Here is a 21,039-nt window from a genome sequence, read left to right as displayed (position 1 = left end):
TATAGGGGTAACTAACTTTGTTCGCCTATTTTACATCAAGTTGTGTAAAAGGACTGAAACCTGTGGGAAGGAGTATATTCACTTGGCTAACACAGACAGTCCCCGAACTCGTAATAGAACTAAAATAAGGAAAATTAGAATAAAGTTATGGCCTAACCCCAACCTGGTACATATACGGGAGTACCCAACATTTTGTCTCAGAGATTTTTTCCCAAATTGCCGGATATGAATTCGTTGATAAATCCAGTCATGAAACGGCCTTCAATTCGCGGGTCATGGGAAACTTACAGGAGCGATTACTCAAATTATTACTGAGCTATTCTCTTACAAAGAAGAGCTTCTCACATTTTTATGTATATGCAGATGTATGTAAATGACGTACTATATGTGAGAAATATTTTGTGATACGATATTCAAGTTTGTTTTAAAATGTTTGCTTGAAGTTTGATACGTAATACAAATTGATACAAAATGTAATTTCAAACGCATCAGTCACAAAAATCTCCCATCGTACTATACAAATAACTGGCGTTTGCGAATAGATAAGATTGTATTAGAAACAACGTGGTACAAATTTTAATTTAACCGGAATATACTTAATATTTTTTCGAGTGGATATATATATAAAAACTCTTTCCATCCACAAAAATAAATGTCATCGAAATTTTTAGAACATCACTTTAACCATTTTTGTTGCTTCAATGAATAAATGTTCCAGTTGTTAATTCTGTACTTAAGAATCCACAAATGAGGAAGGTGGTGAGAAGGAAAAAATTCTTAGATCGGGCAAGGATTGAACCTACGCTCTTCAACTTTGGATACTAAAATATGAATTATGCCAGCTATATGTCAACTTGTCCACAATGAACAATTTGAGATAAGTTCGATATGTTTTTACATTTCCACTGGGGTTTTAGAGTGTTATTTGTGTTAACTTTGCTTTATATGTATGATTAATATTTGAAACACAATTATTATATCATATTAAGTTTATTTCAATATGACTAATATATATATTTCAAATTTGACAAACAGTTTTTGTAGATGTGCATATTATGTAATTTTCTAAAAATAAAGATAGTAACCTAGCAAGCTTTTATACCCAGCATCGCAGTGGTATACTCGTTGTGGTGTGAATTGTAGACTTGCACATTTGAGACGGACTTCAAGTAGAAAAGGATGATATGATCTTCATAAGCGTGTTGATGAATCAAAATGTATCTCTCCAACATTAGTACTTTGGATTATCTGACAATAAGATCGACCTAATTATGAAACGTGAAGAACGTAATTGGTTGATAAATCTGAATACTTATACCTTTTAGACCATGACTATTTCTCTGTCTATAGCTAATGTAATCCACTCGACACAGAAACAGATAAAACTAGCTTTACAATCAGTATATTGCTTCGTTCAAGTATAATCAGAACCTTTCATACAATTCAAAATTTAGGATACAAGAGACAGCTGGTGCACAAGCAGCTTAACGGAGTATTACATAAGTCGTCTTTTGCATTTAGATTTACATATTGGCTACATCAAAACTATAGAATGAAACATGTAAAATGAAAATAAATTATGCCAGATGTGACATTACTAAGTATTCTATGCATTCAAAAAATTATTCAAATAAACAGACTCACTTAATGTAATTATTGAGTTTCGAATATTTAGAGAAATTTCATAATTCTACGCGAATCAATTAATTCCGGATAGTAAAACAAGTGAGAATAAAAATTCGATCAAAGGGAAAATAAGAAAAAGTTGGTAACAACATTGGAACAGAAAGAATTAGCAAATATGGTCTGCGCTTGTGACACATTTCCCACGAATCGATGCCATTCCGAAGCTGGATAAAGGACATGAACACTTGCGAACCACATTTAAAATGTTTGTTACTATTTTATTCATACAAGCTGGTTAAGGGGGGGGGGTTGTTCTTGGTTCAGTGCTTCAGTTTTTCTTCATTATTTCCCATATGAAAAATATAAAATGACAAAAAAAAGCTGTATTTGCAACTGATACAGAAAAATATTCATTAAATATCATAACGAGTAATACTGATTAATAGAATTTGTTTTCATTTTTGATCTACGGAAAAATATCAACCCAGTCCAGAATTCTTTGTCCTATTTGAAGTATTGCTAATATAAAAAACGCAATGAATATTTCGCGTGGGTGCGTTTCTGACCGCTGTTGTGAGGCAAAATAACATGTATAACTATTTCATATTATAAACCTAATGACAACAATTTTGATAGATTGCGAATTAGATTTCAAATTACCTTCAACAATGTCTTATAATTATTGTTGCCGTATTGCTAGATATATGGGTTTGAATATATGACCGAACGTGGATATTATCAGTTTGATAACTATAAGAAAGAAGCAAACTTCACTTTGAACCGAATCATCTTAGACGAACTCGTGGGAAAAATCATTACACGTTTAAAACCCTATACACAAGTCTTCGTCATATCCGTATGAAAACTGATTCCCTAATATAGGGATGTACCAAGTATTTCAATTCCGTTTTACATTATGACATATTTAGTGTTTGCACTCACCAATGACGCAAATGACTTATAACATGGAGTGAGTAAATAATAATCGCCGGAACTTATACTAATTGACGCCACTCAGCAAAATGCTTTGTAACATCCTGCATAATCGTTTCACGATTTTGCCTTCTTCTTTCTTCCATTAATCATAACCTAATCCTATGTCAAAGTTGTATTGATTTAGGTGGGTTTAAATTGAACAAGTTTTCTGCATCAGAGAACCACTTGTAATTTTGTATTACCTTTGAATTATTTCTATTTCATAATTTTCTGAGTATAATTACTTACATATTATGCAATTTTAACCGATCTATTGTCGAAAAGATCGTGTGACAAATACCGTATAGAGCACTTTTTATACAGTACTGATAAGAATCATCAAATATCGAGTATATCATCGAATTGGCATTATGTATATTCATCAAGTGACAACGGATCAAATGTGGAATCCAACACAAAATGAAAGTGAAGCAAAGTAGGTTCAACTTTCTAAATCGAGAAATATATGCAATATGAAGTTTTTATCGTCGCCATAAGTTTAAGCTATAATGAAAAAAATAGAAACCGCAAAGATTCATAATGTTCTTTCAGATAAACAACGAGCAGTGCTCATATATACGCACGCGAAGGCCAAAACAAAGTAATATCAAATCGTTTACAGTATACCGATAGTCTTCCTTTTCAAAAATTCCCAAATTTGCTGACCACCAAATTGCTGGAATTCGATTGCGGTAATTTCAATAACGTCTCCACACAAAACCATAAATTGGAAAACGAATCTCATAGAGACCACAGGAATAAAATCAAAATAGTAATAGTCTTCTAGCGACAACAACCATCTTTAACCGGCACTGAAAATTTCAAAGCATTTGGCTCAGTAGTTGAAGAGAAAACCGATTTTTCTTTGACAACAACAATAGCAACAACAACAACATAACAATAAAAAAACAATATATAAGTCCACTTGGTGTCTAACAATATGGCGACTCCTAGAAAACGGGCTTTGTTTGGTTCTCTTACATATAAACTACGTTTCAAGTCTATGGGAGACCAAATCACATACAATTCCACATGACAACAAGTGAAATATCCCAGATTTTAGCAATGTGATGGTGAAATGTTTCAATATTATATATTATTACTATTACACGGGTTTCCTCATCTAACTGTTCGTGCAAGTATCTCGAACGATGGCGAAAACATAGTATCGTCATTGGTGCTGTTAATGAAATATATTATATAAATAACGTTATGAGGACTTGGTCCAAAGATTGAAACATATTGCCTTGTTAAATGAACATCATTTGGCGTGAAAGTTTGGCAAGCTTGATACAATGTAGTGTTCCATATGAGGATATACATTTATTTGCTGGGTACGGGCTCAAGTATTGGAAAGTTGGAAGTATACTCCATATGCATATGTACGATGAGTCAATTCACAATGTGGTGCATTGTTTGCGAATAAACCCGACGTATATGTAATTGTTTCAAATAGACGAAGAAATTTGGCTTGCTTATTAAGCATATAATCACGTTTAATTTATTCCAATGCTTCACAAATGTTACGCCAACCACATGGTTATCGTATGTTCGGCCCATCTATAACTTCTCGATGACAATTCCAAAGAGAATCTAAACATAACCAAAGCTTATATCCACAATTATAACCGGATATTATGTAATAATCAATAGTCACGATATTATGATATTCAAGAAGCAAAACCAAATTCCCTAAAATATTTTTGAAGTAATTTTGGGATTATTAATAAACTTATTGTTTGACTAATTGAGGTTTGACGTAAACAATTTTTTTTATTGCAAATAGAATTAAACTATTCTTCATTGATTACTTCAAAATAATGTTGAATACTGTTATGCAAAATTCATCTTGTTGATGTGAATAAAATAAACTATATAATTTCGAAACCAATTTATCACTCATATTCAAAGGACAAACGAAATGCCGGAAGACAGGAATAGTACAAAAGTTTAATTTATCTATAAATTACGTTTAAAACAATAATTTTAGACAGCTTGATCTATATTTTGAAAGCATTTATGTGTAGACTGATTTGAATCGTAAATGACATACATTTCTGACAAGGAAGCATCAATAATTTTCATTTCTTGCTTTAATTAAAGGACGAGAGGAGTATTTTTACACGAAAACCTTGAAAAAGACTACTTGATTCGCAGCTTTGGGTTAAATTTAATTAGACAAAATTAGATAAAAATTGAATTTTCTATATTTTATACTACTATTATATCAGATTATTAGAGTTGACAGTAGGCATATTAAGCAGAGATCGTAGCAAAAACATTTTTCGTTGTTACTGGTACTGACCTTCAAGTGGACATTCTTCTACACCGCGTCATAAATTATACATCTAACGGTGGAGATTATTTGGTGAAATTCCATGTTTTAAAATGTGTAGGAACGAATTGATAAAATTTGCTGTTTCATTTGCGTCGAACTGAGATATGTCAGACATGTCTCAGTTTTCCGGTTCCAATTTTCTTTCATCTATTTATTTTTTACGTCTCCAAAAACAGGTGTAAAAAAGTCGTGCAACAAAGTTGGATAGCTGTCAATGTTCAGACAAGCTTCAAAATGTAAATTAGGTAGACCGAACACACGTACACTGTTGACACTTCAGTAAGGTTAGCGTAGTACAATGAATGACACTTAAATATAGCAAGATCGTTAAATACGACATTGGTATATCATCTTCATAATAGTGGGAAAAACTTTGGAAAGAGAGATGCCTCCTAAAACTTATTATGCCTAAATATATGTCAAATGTTTTGTGGCGGGCAATTGTTCTAAAATATCGATTGTACAAAAATCACAAAAGTTCAAGATTTCTCTAAAAAAAGCATCTTTTAGGTAATGCTAATCCGAGAATCATGATAAAACATTACAGATAATCTACTAATTCGATATTGCGTCTAATTTAAAAGTAGGTATTGGTGGATAGGATCCTTGTTGTCGTAGCTCTTTTGATACGGATTTCCAGTTCAAAATTTGCGTTGTAATGACTTTGCAAGTCACCGAGGAGAGAAAAAGTAGTGTAGCTTAATCTGACTGAGAACACGGAATGTTATAAGGAAATTTAGCCAAATTCAGACACTTCTGTTGTTGTTTTTTTAATTTTGATACTAATAAAATTGGATTTTAGGATCACGTGGATCTAGTGTTGTGTTATTCTGGGAGTATTGCACGTAATTCAGGTTTTCATCACAATAGAAACAGATCGTTTGCAAAGAAAAGTATTTGTTCCATATATGATTTTACTCAGTGGAAATCGATAAAAAATGATAGCTGGTCTAAACGTAAAAGAGTTTCTTGCAAATCACAATCACACAACCTCATATTTCATGCCAAATAAGTCATATAGCTATTGATTTTATTGTAGGCCGACATCCATATTTAAGTCTGGCAACCGAGTACTTAAAATGGCGCCATTGGGGCAATATTTTCCAGTTTCGTATCCTGTTCAACGGTCTTTAATATATGATCGCAGACAAATGATGCAAATGACATGTATCACGCTAGAATCATTTTAAAGATACTTTTCGAAACTTGGACTGGTACGACACTCATCACTTCTCTTTGTAACATCCTGCACGAAAGTTTCATCACGTCCAGACGTTCTCACCCCAATTCACACGTACGTTACAAACTATTGCCTTTTACAATCTATATTATTATTTGTTTCAAGAGACTGGAAAAATCGAATGACTTATTCAAACTTTTTTCCACCCTATTGTCCAAATCTACATGTACGCTACAAACTATTATTACGTTTTACAGACTATAATATTCTTTTGTTTCAAGGGATTGGGAAAACTTGATGACTTCATTCAAACTTTTCACCTGAATTGTTGAAATTTATCTGTATACATGCTCTTTATAAAATGCATATCATCGGACGTAACAACACGTTTATATTACACAATTTCCCCCACCCCATTGTTATTTAAATGTGAAACTTCCTTAAGTTTTCATCATTCAGCTACCTGCAGGTCATTAATGCCTAAAACAGGAAACTGGGGTTGATTTAATGATGTTATTCATCTACATGACAGGCGATAATAAATGTGCTGAACTAAAAACGTTGCATATATTATTTAGGTTGTAGTATATAGGTCGCTGTTCTGACGTATTTTTTAATATATTTTTATATTTTCACTGCTAATGAATTGAAATATGTAAAAGTTAGAAATCTTGCAAAATTAAAGTCGCTTTTGTTTGACGAATTATTCAAATTAATAAACGACCATTTTTAATTCAAATGAAACTGTAATATATCACAAACGTATTTGTGACAGTCCTTTTAACTTCTAGATAAGCAAGGTCTGAATATTTTTTTTGCCTAAATATTGAAAGAAATGAATGAGCTTTTGCAATACCAACTCGGAATAGGCTTTGTGAATCACAATGCTTCAAAATGGAGTAGAATAGATAGAAATAATAGAATAGAAAAAATAGAAATAATCATCACGATAAGAGCGTTTTAGACCAGAAACTACTTTCGGGGCTTATATAATATAGATATTCATTCTTGAGATTATTTTAACCAGATTCAGCACGCGAGCTGGATTAGCGTATTGAAGTAGCGCAGTATTTGAAAACACTGCATTGCATAGAAAAAGCGCTTAAATATAAAAATATTTCAGAGTACCAGAAACAGAGGCGAGACAATATTTTAAAGACTGTAGAAATTTGTTTCTGACTTAGTTCGTTATTCATAGATGCTACATCTTTGCACCATTCAAAAACTGGACACATATGTTATAAGTATGAAAAGTCAGATAGACAACATACGGACTGAGTCAAAAACGATTTATTTTAAAGTTGGCAGTTTACCATTTTCATCATTAATTAAATTGTCAATTGCGGTTAACGTTTTTAAAAGGATTTGCTAAACGTAAATGAATCGAATCCCTTTCTTTTATATGTGGTTATTCTAAGCTGCAATTCATCTTATAAAAGGCGCGCGACCGCAATATATATATAGTTTTACTATCCTTTCATAATTCGATCCTTTTTATAATTAATGCGAAGGAGAAAGAGTATAAAATTCGAGGTAACCAGAATGCTATTATATATATATACATATGTATTATGCGTATGTTCAATATTGTGATGCTGCGTTACATACGTGTCCTAAATTATATATTAATACTGTGTAATTCTATGTGAGTGATAAATATGTTTGTATCCACCTTATGTTCGACCTATTTTAAATCATGGAATAACAGACTTAGCGTCTTTGCGTTTCCGGCAGAGGAATCTCAGCAGCTTTAGTGTGATGTTTCATCTGCAAACTGAAATCCTGAGGTCAAGTCAGGCTTAGTAACATGTATGTCTGTATATCAGGACACGAACTATTAACGAAGCGCACCTGTACAACACTTGTACGTTTTTGTATCCGATTAAACAATATCGTCAAAATACATGATAGAAGATGAATCTGAAATAGCTCAGATCTACATTAAACGATTGACGGAGAAACTTAAGTTTTCTTGTAAAAGATGACGTATGCAGGTGTGCGTGAACGAAATGATGAATATTTTGGTTTCTTTTTCACTAAAACGAGAGATGTCAAACATGCTGCAGTTTTCCGGTTTCAATTTTTCTCTCGTTTCATTATTTTACGATACCAAATTATCAGGTGTAGTGCATAAAAAAATGAGTTAAAAGTGTTTCAGAACTAATTTTTAAAATCAATTGGAAACAACAAAATCGAGACGGCGCTCCATGTTTATCAGAAAAAGCTACACATTTATAGAAGGCTGTTTAAAATAGCTGTTTAGGCCAGATAATTATATATCGAGAGGAATTGACAATGGAAGAAAATGTAAAAAGTAGTTTAATTTTTTCTATTCTTTATTTGCTTTATTATATAGTTCTTTTTCCCTCTTCGTTTTGGAACTTTTATCGCTAATATTCTTATTAATGCAATAGGTAGCATGTTGTGTTAAAATAGGATTGTATTGATATCAAAATGATATTTATTACCAGATTCAAACTTAAATAAACATGACCACCTTTTTTGCTTTATTAACCCATTAAGGTTTATTTTGCCTCTTCATAAATATTAGCAATTTTTAAATTTCTATGACCGATTAGTTTGGTGATTCAGACCTAATAAACACAAAGGTATAAACTATATTTTAGTTAATCAATATAATAAATGCTATTTTATGTTTACTTTCTTCAGCTAAGCTTTCGGTTAAAGTAGTGCTAACTGCTAACAACTAATTTTATTCAATCTGACGAAATTGACTCTGATGAATATTCAGATAGCAAAGAAAGAAATCTTCATCCTCAAGGAAAAACATCAAGCACATCTGAAATAAGAACGGTGCGTTTTTATTTATTTTCCTTATCATTTATCAATGCATATGCCCGCATGTGATCATCGATTACGCTTGTTGACAATCATAATATATACGTCAGTTTGAACTCGAATGGGAACAAAATCACGAAGTTGATTTCGGAAATTCTGACTTTCTTGTGAAAAACAATTTTGGAATAAGTTCTTGTTGTGTTTGTTGTTGTCATGTTGCCAAATGAATTGCAAAAGAAAAAAATGAAATAATCTAACCATTTATACATATCTACATTATCTACATTATATTAGTCTTTTACTGTTTCATAAAAACAATGTTTTGAAATGATATCTTGAATTGCATGTTATTTTGCTTAACTCAAAGACTGGGCTAAAATTGCATCCGACTTGGAATTCTGAACTGAAGCATGTCTTCACATATGCCCAAAAAATACCGGGAATGAAACCCGCAGGGAGTAGCTTTTCCCGCAGGCGCATTTGAACAATAGAGTACTGGCGCGATTAATACACGGGTTTTCACAAATAACAGATTTTTCGATGATTGATTTATATTTTTTTGACTCCGTCAACATTAGCTACGGATTACTTACTCAGTAATTTTCGAGAAATCAAATGTCGTCTGCTTTGGCGAGATATACCTAAAATAGAAAAAAAAAAAATTAATGATGTTTCGAGAAATGAAGTTTATACTCTGCTTTTGACGAAGACTATAAAGCGAACATGATTTATCGAGAAGACCAGTGGTAATAACAGAATCACATAACGATCTGCGCTAATGAGACGTTAACGAAGTAGGCATGAGATGACTTATTTTCGAAACACAAAGCATCATTAATGAATCTTCAGCTTATAAGACTGCTCCGCTATCGCTTATACGTGAAACTAGAGAAAGTCGGAAGCAATCACCCTTTGCGACATAAGTAGAATTCTGTAAACATGAAGCCCCTGCAAAATGAAGCGCGTTAAATAAATAGCAGGATACTGTGGATGTTTTTGCAGGGTCGTTTAAAAGAGAAATGATGATGCGTAATTAATTAGAGTAATCATGAGCGTGTTAAGAATGATATGTGAATACTGAGATGTCTCAGTGACGAACCGAACAAGTCAGTTACGCCTTAGCTATGTCTCGTAAGTGATTTGGGGTCATTTCAGACGGTGAAAGGCTGTTGAATGGAAAGTCAATTTATTTTCGTAGTTTTATAAATTTAAGTAGTAGGGGCCGAAATCAAACTTTGCAGAGCGTTTAGTCGAAACCAGTAGTCGCAGAATTGTTATCCAATTCTCTAAATTCAATGAATTTACTGCGAAGAATGTCGCCACCTAAACTGTGACGGCTGGTATCCAATCGTTATGGTTATTATAGTATTCAACAGTATCATTTTTCCGTCGTGCAATTGTACTGGTGATGGAATTAAAATTCGTGTTGTTTTATGTGAAATTGTATTGTTATGTATATAGATATAGTTGCTTGCAAGTTCATTTCTACGCTGAAGTGGGCTAGGGCATGACTTTAAATGTAGCACCTGATATCTAACTCAATTGAAATATTGAATTATTTTCGCTTTGTATGAAGGGATTACGTTACTATACAGTTTTTGCGGTTAAGTTTGACATTGCGTTAGCTGATAGTAACAAAATAAACAAAAGGTGGCGGCACGTTGTTTTGTGATTTAATCATAATCCTCTCTACTATAGCAGGATGTAATATAACATTCAGCGCTTCCCGTCCGTCCGTCAACTAGTTTAGCTTGCGATACATTCGTTCATCTTTCAGTTTTCGGTTATACTCGGGCCAGTGTTAAATAACTCACGACTTTTGATTCGTGGTAAATTGATTCTGTTCAAGGAAATGTTTTTTGTCGCGTGATACACATTGAAACAGCGATAAAAACAGGATTATTGCTTGTTATTTTCGTTCGGGATTTTGTTAACGCATCGACGCGTTGCAAGGATTCCTAACGATAATAAGGAGAAAAATATTTCAAGCAACCTTTTTTTAACAACTGTAAATTATCTGGTTACATTTAATCAATGCATAACTATTTGCTTCTGCAATTTTGATAGTGGCAACATATTACAAAACAACACTTACAAAAATGAAACGACTGATACGCTTACATACCACATACTTTGTCAGCTTTTGAAGGACGCCAAAATCGTGTTTATAGTAAATTTGTACCGGACAATTTATCATAATTATTAGGCAATTGGAACAAGATATTACCACTAACGTTAATATTAACATTTTGGAACGGTGATGCAATCAAAATCAACGTTCCTTTTAAAATTGTTTTCATTGAATTCTATCACAGAAAGTATACGCCCGCGCGACTTATATATTTTTTATTTATAGTTTAGCACAATTATATTCGGCGAAAAACAGACTAGAGTTCATAGTATCCACAAATAATTATTACAATCAATGGCAAAACGAACATAAGCGGAAACTTTATCAATCTATAAATATAAAACTTTAAAACCATTTCACTGGGATATGATTCTTTGTTAACGATGCCTATTTATTCGCACGAGAGTTATGACAAATTCAGTAAAGTCCCGTATATTTCCGAAATTCAGTTCCGTTCGCTGACTTTGTATACTAGAGCTTAGGCATTAATGACACTTTCTGGTCGAACCAAACAAAACAGTGTTGGTGGACTTCTTAAAAAATATCTGAATCAAATGTCCAACAGTGCTCATACTTGGATGCTTTCTTGGAAGCTGATTTTAAAATGAAAATTTCATTTATAAGTGTATATTAATAACTCTATAACGTCATCCAATTCAAAAGGTTCTATTTTCTAATCAATAAATATAAAAGTAGAATACCTGCGCATAATATAATATACAATTTAATTTCCAAGTAAAAAGCCCAATTTTGTGGTAGCAGTGTCGCTAGTGCTGTTAAATGCAGATAGGAAGCGCTAGATTTGCAAGCCAGTTCAGACAATGTACAACTTATCTTGATCCAAAATTTGGCGTTGTATTGCATGATATTCTTGTTTCGTTTAAGGTGAAATTCATGCAATATTCCAGTGGTGACATTGACGTCAAGAAGTTTGGAATCCGCTAACGATAATTTCTCATATGCGATCTTTGACCTTGCTTCATTGTGATGCAACTCATATTCATGTTTAATTAAAACGTGTCACGACTGTTTTATTAAATACTTTCATGAAAATCATTATTGCATTTTAAGATATTTTCAAATGTAATAAATGATTTACAAATCAATTTAGACTATCAAATACTTAATGATTTAAATATTTTTCGGTTTCTATAAACGAAATTGTGGAAATTTTTGTTTCAAAAATTTTCTTGAAAAACGAACTGGAGAAAAAAATTTATTGCTTATATACTGAAACATCATCATGAACAGCATTTCATATGATTTAGATGACCTAGTGGAAGGTAAGAATGGATAAGCAATATAAGTGTCATGGACATTATCAGAACTTGCATGAAATTTAGGAGTATATTCTCATAACTGGGGTTTATCTGATGGATATATCTGAATATTAGAAAATTATCCGATATTTTATTTTACGCAAGCCATACAATTCAAAGTTCCACTTTAACGTTGATTGCGGTTCGATTTGCTTGCTTCAAGCGCTTTGGCAACATAGTAAACCAATTTTTATTAACCATTCCATCAGTAAACAACAGTAAGAATAAGAATCCTCGAATTACCAACCTATTCACATTTGAATATTCAAGCTTAGCTCCAGTGCCCAGATTTGTTTGCCCATGTTTTATTTAGGCTATATCCATTTTGTGATTTTGTATTTTCCATCCTTGCAACTCAGTTGTAATTTCCCGATTTCGAAACAACGTGACGTTAATTTTGTTGATCAATTGTGACGTCACTTAGCAATAACAAAGCAAAAATTCGGAGCCTTAGCTATGGCAAGCTGTTAGGCTGATCATGAAACACAAAAAAACTCGTATTTATTTGCTTAATTTTTTTTTTAATTTCAGAAGTTGCAAAAAACATGGAAGTCGATAACAATAACGGCATTGAGCTACAGTTTACTACCGAAGGAGATCAAAAAGAGGTCAACATTACTCTTACATTTTTCCGTATTCTGGTCTGTGTTTTTGGGATTCTTGGAAACATCTTAGTTATTTTTGTGATCCTGGTCCTCTCTGAATACAGAAAAGCAGTAACGCACTGGTAAGTGAAACAAGTAAAACTCTATTCAAAGCAGTTGTTATAAAGCCTCAAGCTGGACAATATATATATAATATTATATAATATCAAAACAGATGCCAACAAATTATAAATTTTTGTAATATTAGGCATTTGAGCATCAGCATTCATGTGGTTGTATGACTGTATGTTAAAATAGAAATATAATTTAAATACAAATGAGTAAAATTCATATTAGTATGTAAGGGTTTGTAACGAACCCGAATAATAGGCTCTTTTTAAATTATTTTAATTTATTATTTTCTATCATGAAGCACTTAGTGAGAATTGAAATGGAGATTTTGGGGATGTTATAACATTTTTGTGTTCACAATAAAATCGAAATCGAATTTTGCATTACGTATACGTTGATTTCTGTGAAATGAAAAACTGTCGGTGTGGTTGATACGTATGCTGGCATTTGTTTGTTAACGTATCAGGTTACGTAATGATTCGTTCTGTTAGCAGATTGTCAGCGTTTTGTTGTTAGTTTGCTGTTGTTAGCAAAGTATGAGGTATTTTTGACTAAAACAATGATATAAGATGTGCCACAATGAAATGCTTGTTCTAAATCCCAATCTGAGTAATAAGATTGTATATCAGTCCATGATTTAAAAAATGATGAGCAATCTGTTAGCGTTGAATATGGCAACAAACGAAATATAACACAATACCATATTTTGCCATGTTTTTACCAACATAGCAAAAAAATGCAGTGCTTCATCCATGCAATGATAATTCTGTTTTGTATGTTAGTACTTTGTATTATTTCAGTAGCGCAGAATTGGAAACTAACCAAATGTATTTTGTGAAATTTTGTTCATCGATAAGATACAGTCAAAAATGTCACAAAATGTGCGAATAAAAGCGAGCGTAAACCTAAGTCGTACAAAGAGCGCGAGACACTTTTATTTACGATCACTTCCGAAACGAAAGTGAAAACGACAACGATGTCACTAGAAGAAAGTAGTTGCATTAATTATAAATCCAAATAGGATAAAGTTTAGAAATTAATAACACAACGCAAGCTAATAAATAGATCCTGATTTTTGACGTTTTTTTTTACTTTGTCGTATTCAATTTATTTTTTTGACATCGTTAGAGAAAACAATGTGTTATTAAATATGCATGGCCAGAATGGGGTAAAACTTTATTTCTTGCGATTCTGTGATAAAATTTGCTACGCTTAGTGAGGCACAAACCCATATTTATAACCGAAGTAGCTTGGACGTAGTCCGTTACCCATTTTATACCAATATATGATTTAGTTTAAAAATTTCTTTTTTCGTAATTTTCATTTTCCCTTTTTTTTAAGGTATGTGTTGCAGCTTGCAATCGCTGATTCGATTTTTCTGCTGACGATTCCGTTTCGAATAAGTGAAGATATTGAAAACACATGGATTTTTCCGGAATGGATGTGTAAAGCAAAGGAAACAATATTGTTCTTAAATTACTACTCGTCCATTGCATTTCTTGTGGTGAGATTTTTAATAGAGCTATACAATTTCGGTTTACTAAGTTATTATAGTCGTCTGCATGACAGGAGTAAAAGCGTGTTATTATAAATTGTACTTTTTAACTTTTAGGTTATGAGCATAGACCGATATATAGCAGTCTGTCATGGATTTTCAAGTTTTCTGCAGAAATTCCGAACTCCGCTTGCCGCTGCTATCATTACAGTTGCCGTGTGGACAGTTTGCTTCCTAATATGCATACCCATTATGCTGTACAGTACACCGAGAGGCCACATGCCAAACTGCAAATGCGAGTAAGACATTTTTGACTGTTGTTGTTGTGTATGTAAAGGGGTTTAATGGGTATCTTTATAAAAAGTTTATTCTAACTCCATGTTTCCAATTTAGATATCAATTTCCAAAGTATGTGGATGCCAACAAAACTTGTGCAGATGAGGGAGAAGTTCCCGGAACAGATGGATTCGACTCGTGTGTAGCCCATTTTGGAGACATGAGTGGACCAGCTTGTGCAAATCTTAGTTTAACTTCCATGATATTGGGGCCTGGAAGCGGAAGCGGGGCGTTTGGATTCGATTACAGCGAGATAGATCTCAATAATTTTGACCCGTAAGTTATGTTTGATCAAAACTATTTGATGAAATATTTTGATATGATGTGATCAAATTCTAACATAGAAAATTTTAAATTAAAAACTCAGTTTCTCAGATAAATAGTTTTTTCTATTTCTGAAAACATACAAAAAGTTAATAGCTACCGGATGGTTCGAATAGATTAAATTCAATCTAGTTATAATGGATCTATTTATTATAGATTTGCGTCTGAGGAGACAACCGCATCTCCTACAGGAGAAACAGATGAAGAAAAGCAAGTCTTTCTACAGCCTGGATGTCATTATTTTGATTATGCTGATGGTTTCAAAGCTTTCATTTGGTTCAACTTCGTTGTTATGTTTTTGATACCCCTATTGGTAAGTTTAGTTAAAAACAATTATCAGTTATCATTCTTTCAATTACAAAAGACGCCCGTTAAAAAAGGCAACATGAATCTGACACAACATACTTCGGGACGCGACGAATAAATAACAGGCTCAAAGTTACCACCTAAACAAAATTTTGTTTTAACAGATCATGACTGTCTGTTATGCACTGATTGTAAGAAGACTATACGGGACTAAATTTCGCAGCGGCAGTACTAGTGGAGCACCAAACTCCAGCACTAGCGGAAATGGAGAAAAGGGGTCATTCTCTGGTGGAAGTAAGAGGAAGCGCACACGATCCGCAGCTTCGGCAAAAAACAGCAGGAATAAAATCAGAGTAACTGTAATGTGTGCAAGCATGGTGATTTTATTTTTCATCTGCTGGCTGCCCTTCCACTCGGTTCATTTGGCAAAAATGAAAGGAATTCCCCAGAAGGTTTGTGACATGCCTGCTATTTATAAAAGCATATAACTGTATCAAGCATTTTTCTCGGTCTAACATTTTCTGTTAAACTAAAAAAAACTGTTAAAATTAAATACTGACGGACTTATATATACCACGCCAAACAAAAATGCCTTGAACTCGAATAAAAACTTTATATTAGTGCTACCTGTTGCTGTATTATTGTGGCGTTTGGCGGGCGGCCCTGCAGGGTTTGTCTAAGGGCGAGAATATTTTACCTATTACTTGATCATGGCCAAGAAAATGTTAATCATGACATTCTAAAGGTTGATTTTTTTTTGCAAATTAATCTACATGGTTATATTTTTTGCAGCAAAAATTCTGCCAGGATCTGTTCTATGCTGTCTCGCTAATTGCATTTGCTAACTCGGCAATCAATCCTTATCTCTATAATTTTATCGGCACAAGATTTGGAAAAAGATTGAGGTATTGTGCAGCTTGGCAAAATTAATTTGGTTTGCACGCTTGCATGTTTGTATTGTATTATTTTAAACAGTCTCTGAAAATACTAAAAACCTTCACTTTTTGCTTACTAATCATTGAAAATAATTTTTACGTATTATTATATTTCTGCACAGATAATCGAGTAATTTTCTACAAAACACGGAATAAAACTAATGTGTTAAATTTTTGCTTAGAAGAATGTGACAAAACTTCCATTTTATTAATTTAAATTGATGTAAAAAATCATGCATGACTTTTTGAAACTTTTTTGAAGAATTGCAGAACCCATATTTGTTTTCAGCAACTATGAAATGTTTATGATTCCATAAACATTTCCAATCATGCTTAACAGTTGTGTTTTTAAAATTCTATTGAATTTATTTAATATTTGGCTACGAAATTCTAGTTTAGCTTTGGGGACGAAAAAATCTGACCTCTTTTAACGTTATCCTATACAATATATTGGAAAGTAATTTGTAAATTTCCAACTGTTGAAAATGTTTCCAGTTCAAAGTAGACCACTTGTGTTGTTGCATACGGAATATCATACGCAAATTTCTGAATTTGTCATATCAGTCATCGTATGTCACGTAATGCTGGTATATGCATGGTGCGATGACGTGCTTTCAAGAAATGTCACGGCTGTGTTAAAGTAGAAACAATAGCACGATGTTCCTAGTTGGTAACAAACAATCTTGCACTAAACACCATATGTTCATTCTATGAGGCAAATGCATAAATGTCCGTTGATTTTGCTGATTGATGGTGAGAAGAAAAATAACCAGCATAAATGCCTATTAAAATATTTTTTTTGACCTTCAAAAAAAATTTCAAAATGATTTTTGCTATTTATACGTTTGCAAATTTTCAAATCTAAAATGCAACCATCCCATTAACCCAAATCACAGATAAAACTCAAAAGAAAAATTCAAATGATTCATTTGAAAAACTTGTTGTTTTATCAGTCTATCAATCCTTTGCTCGCTTGATTTGCATGCTTTCAAGGTTCAGTTGTGTCCATTATCTCATTTGTTTGCATGATCTGTCAGTCATTGCACTGTAAACTTTCGTCTATGTATGACTGTTTCCTGTCAATTCCTCAAAATCATATCAAATTTTCGCCATTTGCGTGGCGTTACTTGACAGGAGAGTCAGAGAAACTAAGACTGCCAAGATGTTTCTTTCAATCGCCACTGGGAAATCGAGGGCGGCGGGGAAACATAGCAGCGTTTCTGGTGCCGACATACGCAGCGAATCTGCTACCAAAAGATCTTCTACGAAAGGCAAAAATAACGATTCAAAGAATAACCGATATAACTCGTGGGAACGTGAGAAGGAAAAGGAAGCTCGCGAAGAATTGTTGAGAAATTATCCCGTTTACACCGGACCCACAACAGGTCTGTTTGAGACAATTCGGGCAAAGCATGACATATTCCCATTACGCATCAGTGGATTGTCCGTCGGATGCTGCTTTTGGTATTTTTGATGCCAACTAAAAATAACGAAATATTAGAATACAGCTGGAGCCCAGCGACATTTCTGCTTGTGATTTTTAAACCTCATAATTGCTTCAAAATAGTCACTCTCGTAAAAAACTCTGGTCATTTTTCAGGCAATGGTGGCTTGGATTATTATTGCATGATCACTCATTCTGTTCTAAATCAATGATTTGATTCTAGCATGTTTTCTGCACTCTCACATATGTTTCGTTTGTTCAATATTTTTTATTACATCATACTTATTTCTAATAATATAAAAATTGAAACAATAAAACCCACCAGTTGAATATAAAAACACCAGACTCAATTTTTAATATTAAATCTGCAAAGCACCCAAATACCATACAAAAAGCTACATCCTTCAAAACACTGGCACAAAGTGCTGCAGTTCTTTAATACTAATGCGGCAATATTTGCTACGTATAGATTGAGTGCACGGATAGTTTTTTTAACGTGTCAAATACAAACCATTTAGTGTTATGGTTAAATTGTAAAAACGATATTTCAGTTGTTTTCTATATTACAGCTCAGCCGCAGCTACCGTTAGAGAATCTATCAAAAAGCGATCCCCCTCAATACCAGGAACAGTCTCATACCACCACACAAAACGAACAAATGAAAACGGAGCCGCTCACAGCCAAACTGGAACAGTGATGACCAAGTTATTCAAAGGGTAAGCATCAAGTTTTAAAAATGGTACATTTGATCTCGAAACAAAATTTTCACTTTAAATCCAATATTCTACTTTATTTCTTACAGTAAAAGCGAAGGGCCCACTAGTGCAGAGTTTTCCTCTAATGTCTTTTCTTCTGACGGTAAACACAACGAAGAGCAGCAACGTCTTACAAACGCTCTACCCACGGAGCAGAACCAAAATTATGAACCAACTAAACCAATGTTGGACCAGCCTCCAGATTATGACACATATCAGAAGAGTATTCAGGCCGAAGAATTAAGCTCTAAAGTTTGAAGATGATAAGACAAAAATTCCCGTCATGCCCAAATTTAGTCAAACATGCTTTGGTGGGATTAGCGTTGTATCTCCATCGATGACCCAAATTTATGTCTGTCCCCAATTTCTTGCACATTTTAATAACACAGTACAATACTTTGTGCTTGTATATAACCAAATCTATATATTTGTCACCTGAGGATATGAAAATTCTGTATTGTACATTTTACTTATCAGTTGCAGGCAACGAGACATTTTGCATAATATCACTAACTTTTAGTTTGTTCAAACTATAGAGCTGGTGTCGCTCTGTAAGTCGTTTATTTCACACCACCTGTCGTGTTATGTTTCCGTGGTCCGTCTTCAAGTAAGCATTTAACGTTGTCGACGTGACATGACTAACTCACGGTGAAAACGTACACGTATTAGGTGGTATGGCATTGTTTTCCTTGATATTTTTCAGTTTATTTTTTTTTGCATAAGACATCTGAGTCTTACTTGTTTGAAATTATGTAAATGTGTTTGATATTTTATTGTTAATTTGATTTTCATAATAATAATTTTTTTTCTTCGTTTCTGGATCAAATTATTCTTGATGTTTTCAATTTTCAGGAGTAGCTTGCTCGTAGTTATAATCAGGATAACTGATTTATGAATTGATTTTTATTCAAATTTAACTGAAAATTGATAAATATGATATACTACATGTATGCAAAGCATATCATAGGCATATTTTACAAATATTGTATTATTGCATCAAAATGATAAATTTTACTTTTGTGTAAATGAGTAATAAACGTAATATCAAAATTTATGAGTTATTGTTCCATATTTAACATGATCTTATCGCACATTCATATCGCAAATTTTGAAATGAGAGAAACAAGTGTTGCAAAGCAAGTGTTGAAGTTAACTCCACTCGTGATGGTGCACATATTATTTATAGAACGGCTTTTTGTATAATGATTGAAATGAGTTTTAGAGAAAATTAGAGTCGTTGATATGCTCGCTATAACATAGTAGGCTACATAGCTCAGTAATGGATCCGGTTCATACTCTCCAGAAATACAAAAGGATGTTGCTGTCAGTGTGTGTTCAATTTAAATGTGAAGTACATGCTCCGTTTCGTTATCATTCAAATCCAGAAAGGTTTACGAAGGTTTGTATTGAACATTGAATTTTTTTTACAAAAACGTAAGAAGGGGAAATTTATTCACAAAACTTACTTTCGAAAAATATAATAAAAAACGAGCGTTCTGGGTTAGATATTTTACAGCGATGAAGAGTCCTAACTTTCAGTGGAGCTTTTGTAAGCAGACATTATTCATCACTTCTCTCATTTTTTAGATGGCTACGTTATGGTTTAGAGGTGAACCGTGATTAGAGCCGCTGCTATATGCATTCACAATATAGTCATCAATAGATAGTATTCTAGTAGTATTCTAGTTTTTTCATAGCACAATCAGAAAGATTCAAATGTTAATGCATATATTTATACATACGAGCATGTGTAATTTTTTAAATCAGGAAAAAAATACACATGGGCAAATCCCTTTTTAATGTCACAGGACAAAAATGTTCGGGTGGAAATGAATGTATCCCGTTTTCACAGATCCTTTCAAATGAAAAAATTATTAAACGTCATAAAATGATCATGTTATCGCCCAACAGATTCATATACGATGAAGAAAGTCCTATCACACATATGATCCGAGCCAGTGAAACGTCAGTCTCACTGAACTTTTCGAGTTGCCATACTGCAAATTTGAGTCCTCAAATGAAAACAAGTAAAATTACACGATATTCGATATGGCTCTTTAGCGCCAGTAACGGAACATATTCGATAACATTTCCCTGTAGCATATATATGAACCGGATTCTTTGAATTGGAGGCGGTGAATCGAATTTTAAACTATCGAGAGTCGATTGGAGAAGTTACTTTATTAAAGTAATGCACAGCCAAAACGAAAGACAATGGTTCTGAGTCGATTACAAAGAAGAGTGCAATGCTCAAATTGAAGAACAAGGAGATCATAAGACTAAGAAAAGCATAATTTCGGATGAAATTTGACCCTGTATCGTTCATGTTATGCGACGTCAAATTTATCTACTGAGCCTTT

The 21,039-nt window shown here is 33.1% G+C and overlaps 1 protein-coding gene across 3 annotated transcripts; it reads left to right on the top strand.

Moving 5' to 3' along the window:
- Positions 1 to 8,770: 8,770 nt before the first annotated feature.
- Positions 8,771 to 19,733, top strand: LOC120336221 (somatostatin receptor type 2-like). Of its 3 annotated transcripts, none has more exons than XM_039403848.2 (11): positions 8,771 to 8,933; positions 12,900 to 13,095; positions 14,426 to 14,588; positions 14,697 to 14,878; positions 14,973 to 15,191; positions 15,396 to 15,552; positions 15,710 to 15,997; positions 16,338 to 16,450; positions 17,615 to 17,865; positions 18,494 to 18,640; positions 18,727 to 18,866. In XM_039403848.2, the coding sequence occupies exons 2-10, from the start codon at positions 12,914 to 12,916 to the stop codon at positions 18,619 to 18,621; spliced, it is 1,683 nt and encodes a 560-aa protein (XP_039259782.2). In that variant the 5' UTR covers positions 8,771 to 8,933; positions 12,900 to 12,913; the 3' UTR covers positions 18,622 to 18,640; positions 18,727 to 18,866. The 3 variants fall into 3 exon arrangements, with proteins under 3 accessions (XP_039259782.2, XP_039259778.2, XP_039259779.2); XM_039403844.2 differs by lacking the exon at positions 8,771 to 8,933 and adding an exon at positions 12,137 to 12,332; XM_039403845.2 differs by lacking the exons at positions 8,771 to 8,933; positions 17,615 to 17,865 and adding an exon at positions 12,140 to 12,332 and having other exon boundaries at positions 18,727 to 19,733.
- The last annotated feature ends 1,306 nt before the right edge of the window (positions 19,734 to 21,039 follow it).

This window comes from Styela clava, chromosome 2, assembly GCF_964204865.1.
Source record: "Styela clava chromosome 2, kaStyClav1.hap1.2, whole genome shotgun sequence".
In the NCBI taxonomy this organism is placed as follows: domain Eukaryota; kingdom Metazoa; phylum Chordata; class Ascidiacea; order Stolidobranchia; family Styelidae; genus Styela; species Styela clava.
The sequence above is the reverse complement of the archived record's forward strand: the minus strand, read 5'-3'. Positions and strand labels throughout refer to the sequence as shown.

Excerpts from the sequence above, each read along its gene's own strand:
- LOC120336221 (XM_039403844.2), top strand. The coding sequence starts at position 12,293 with ATGAACAGCATTTCATATGATTTAGATGACCTAGTGGAAG. Across the intron at positions 12,333-12,899 it reads TTTAGATGACCTAGTGGAAG|AAGTTGCAAAAAACATGGAA; the intron begins GTAAGAATGGAT and ends TTTTAATTTCAG. Across the intron at positions 14,589-14,696 it reads CGTCCATTGCATTTCTTGTG|GTTATGAGCATAGACCGATA; the intron begins GTGAGATTTTTA and ends TTTAACTTTTAG.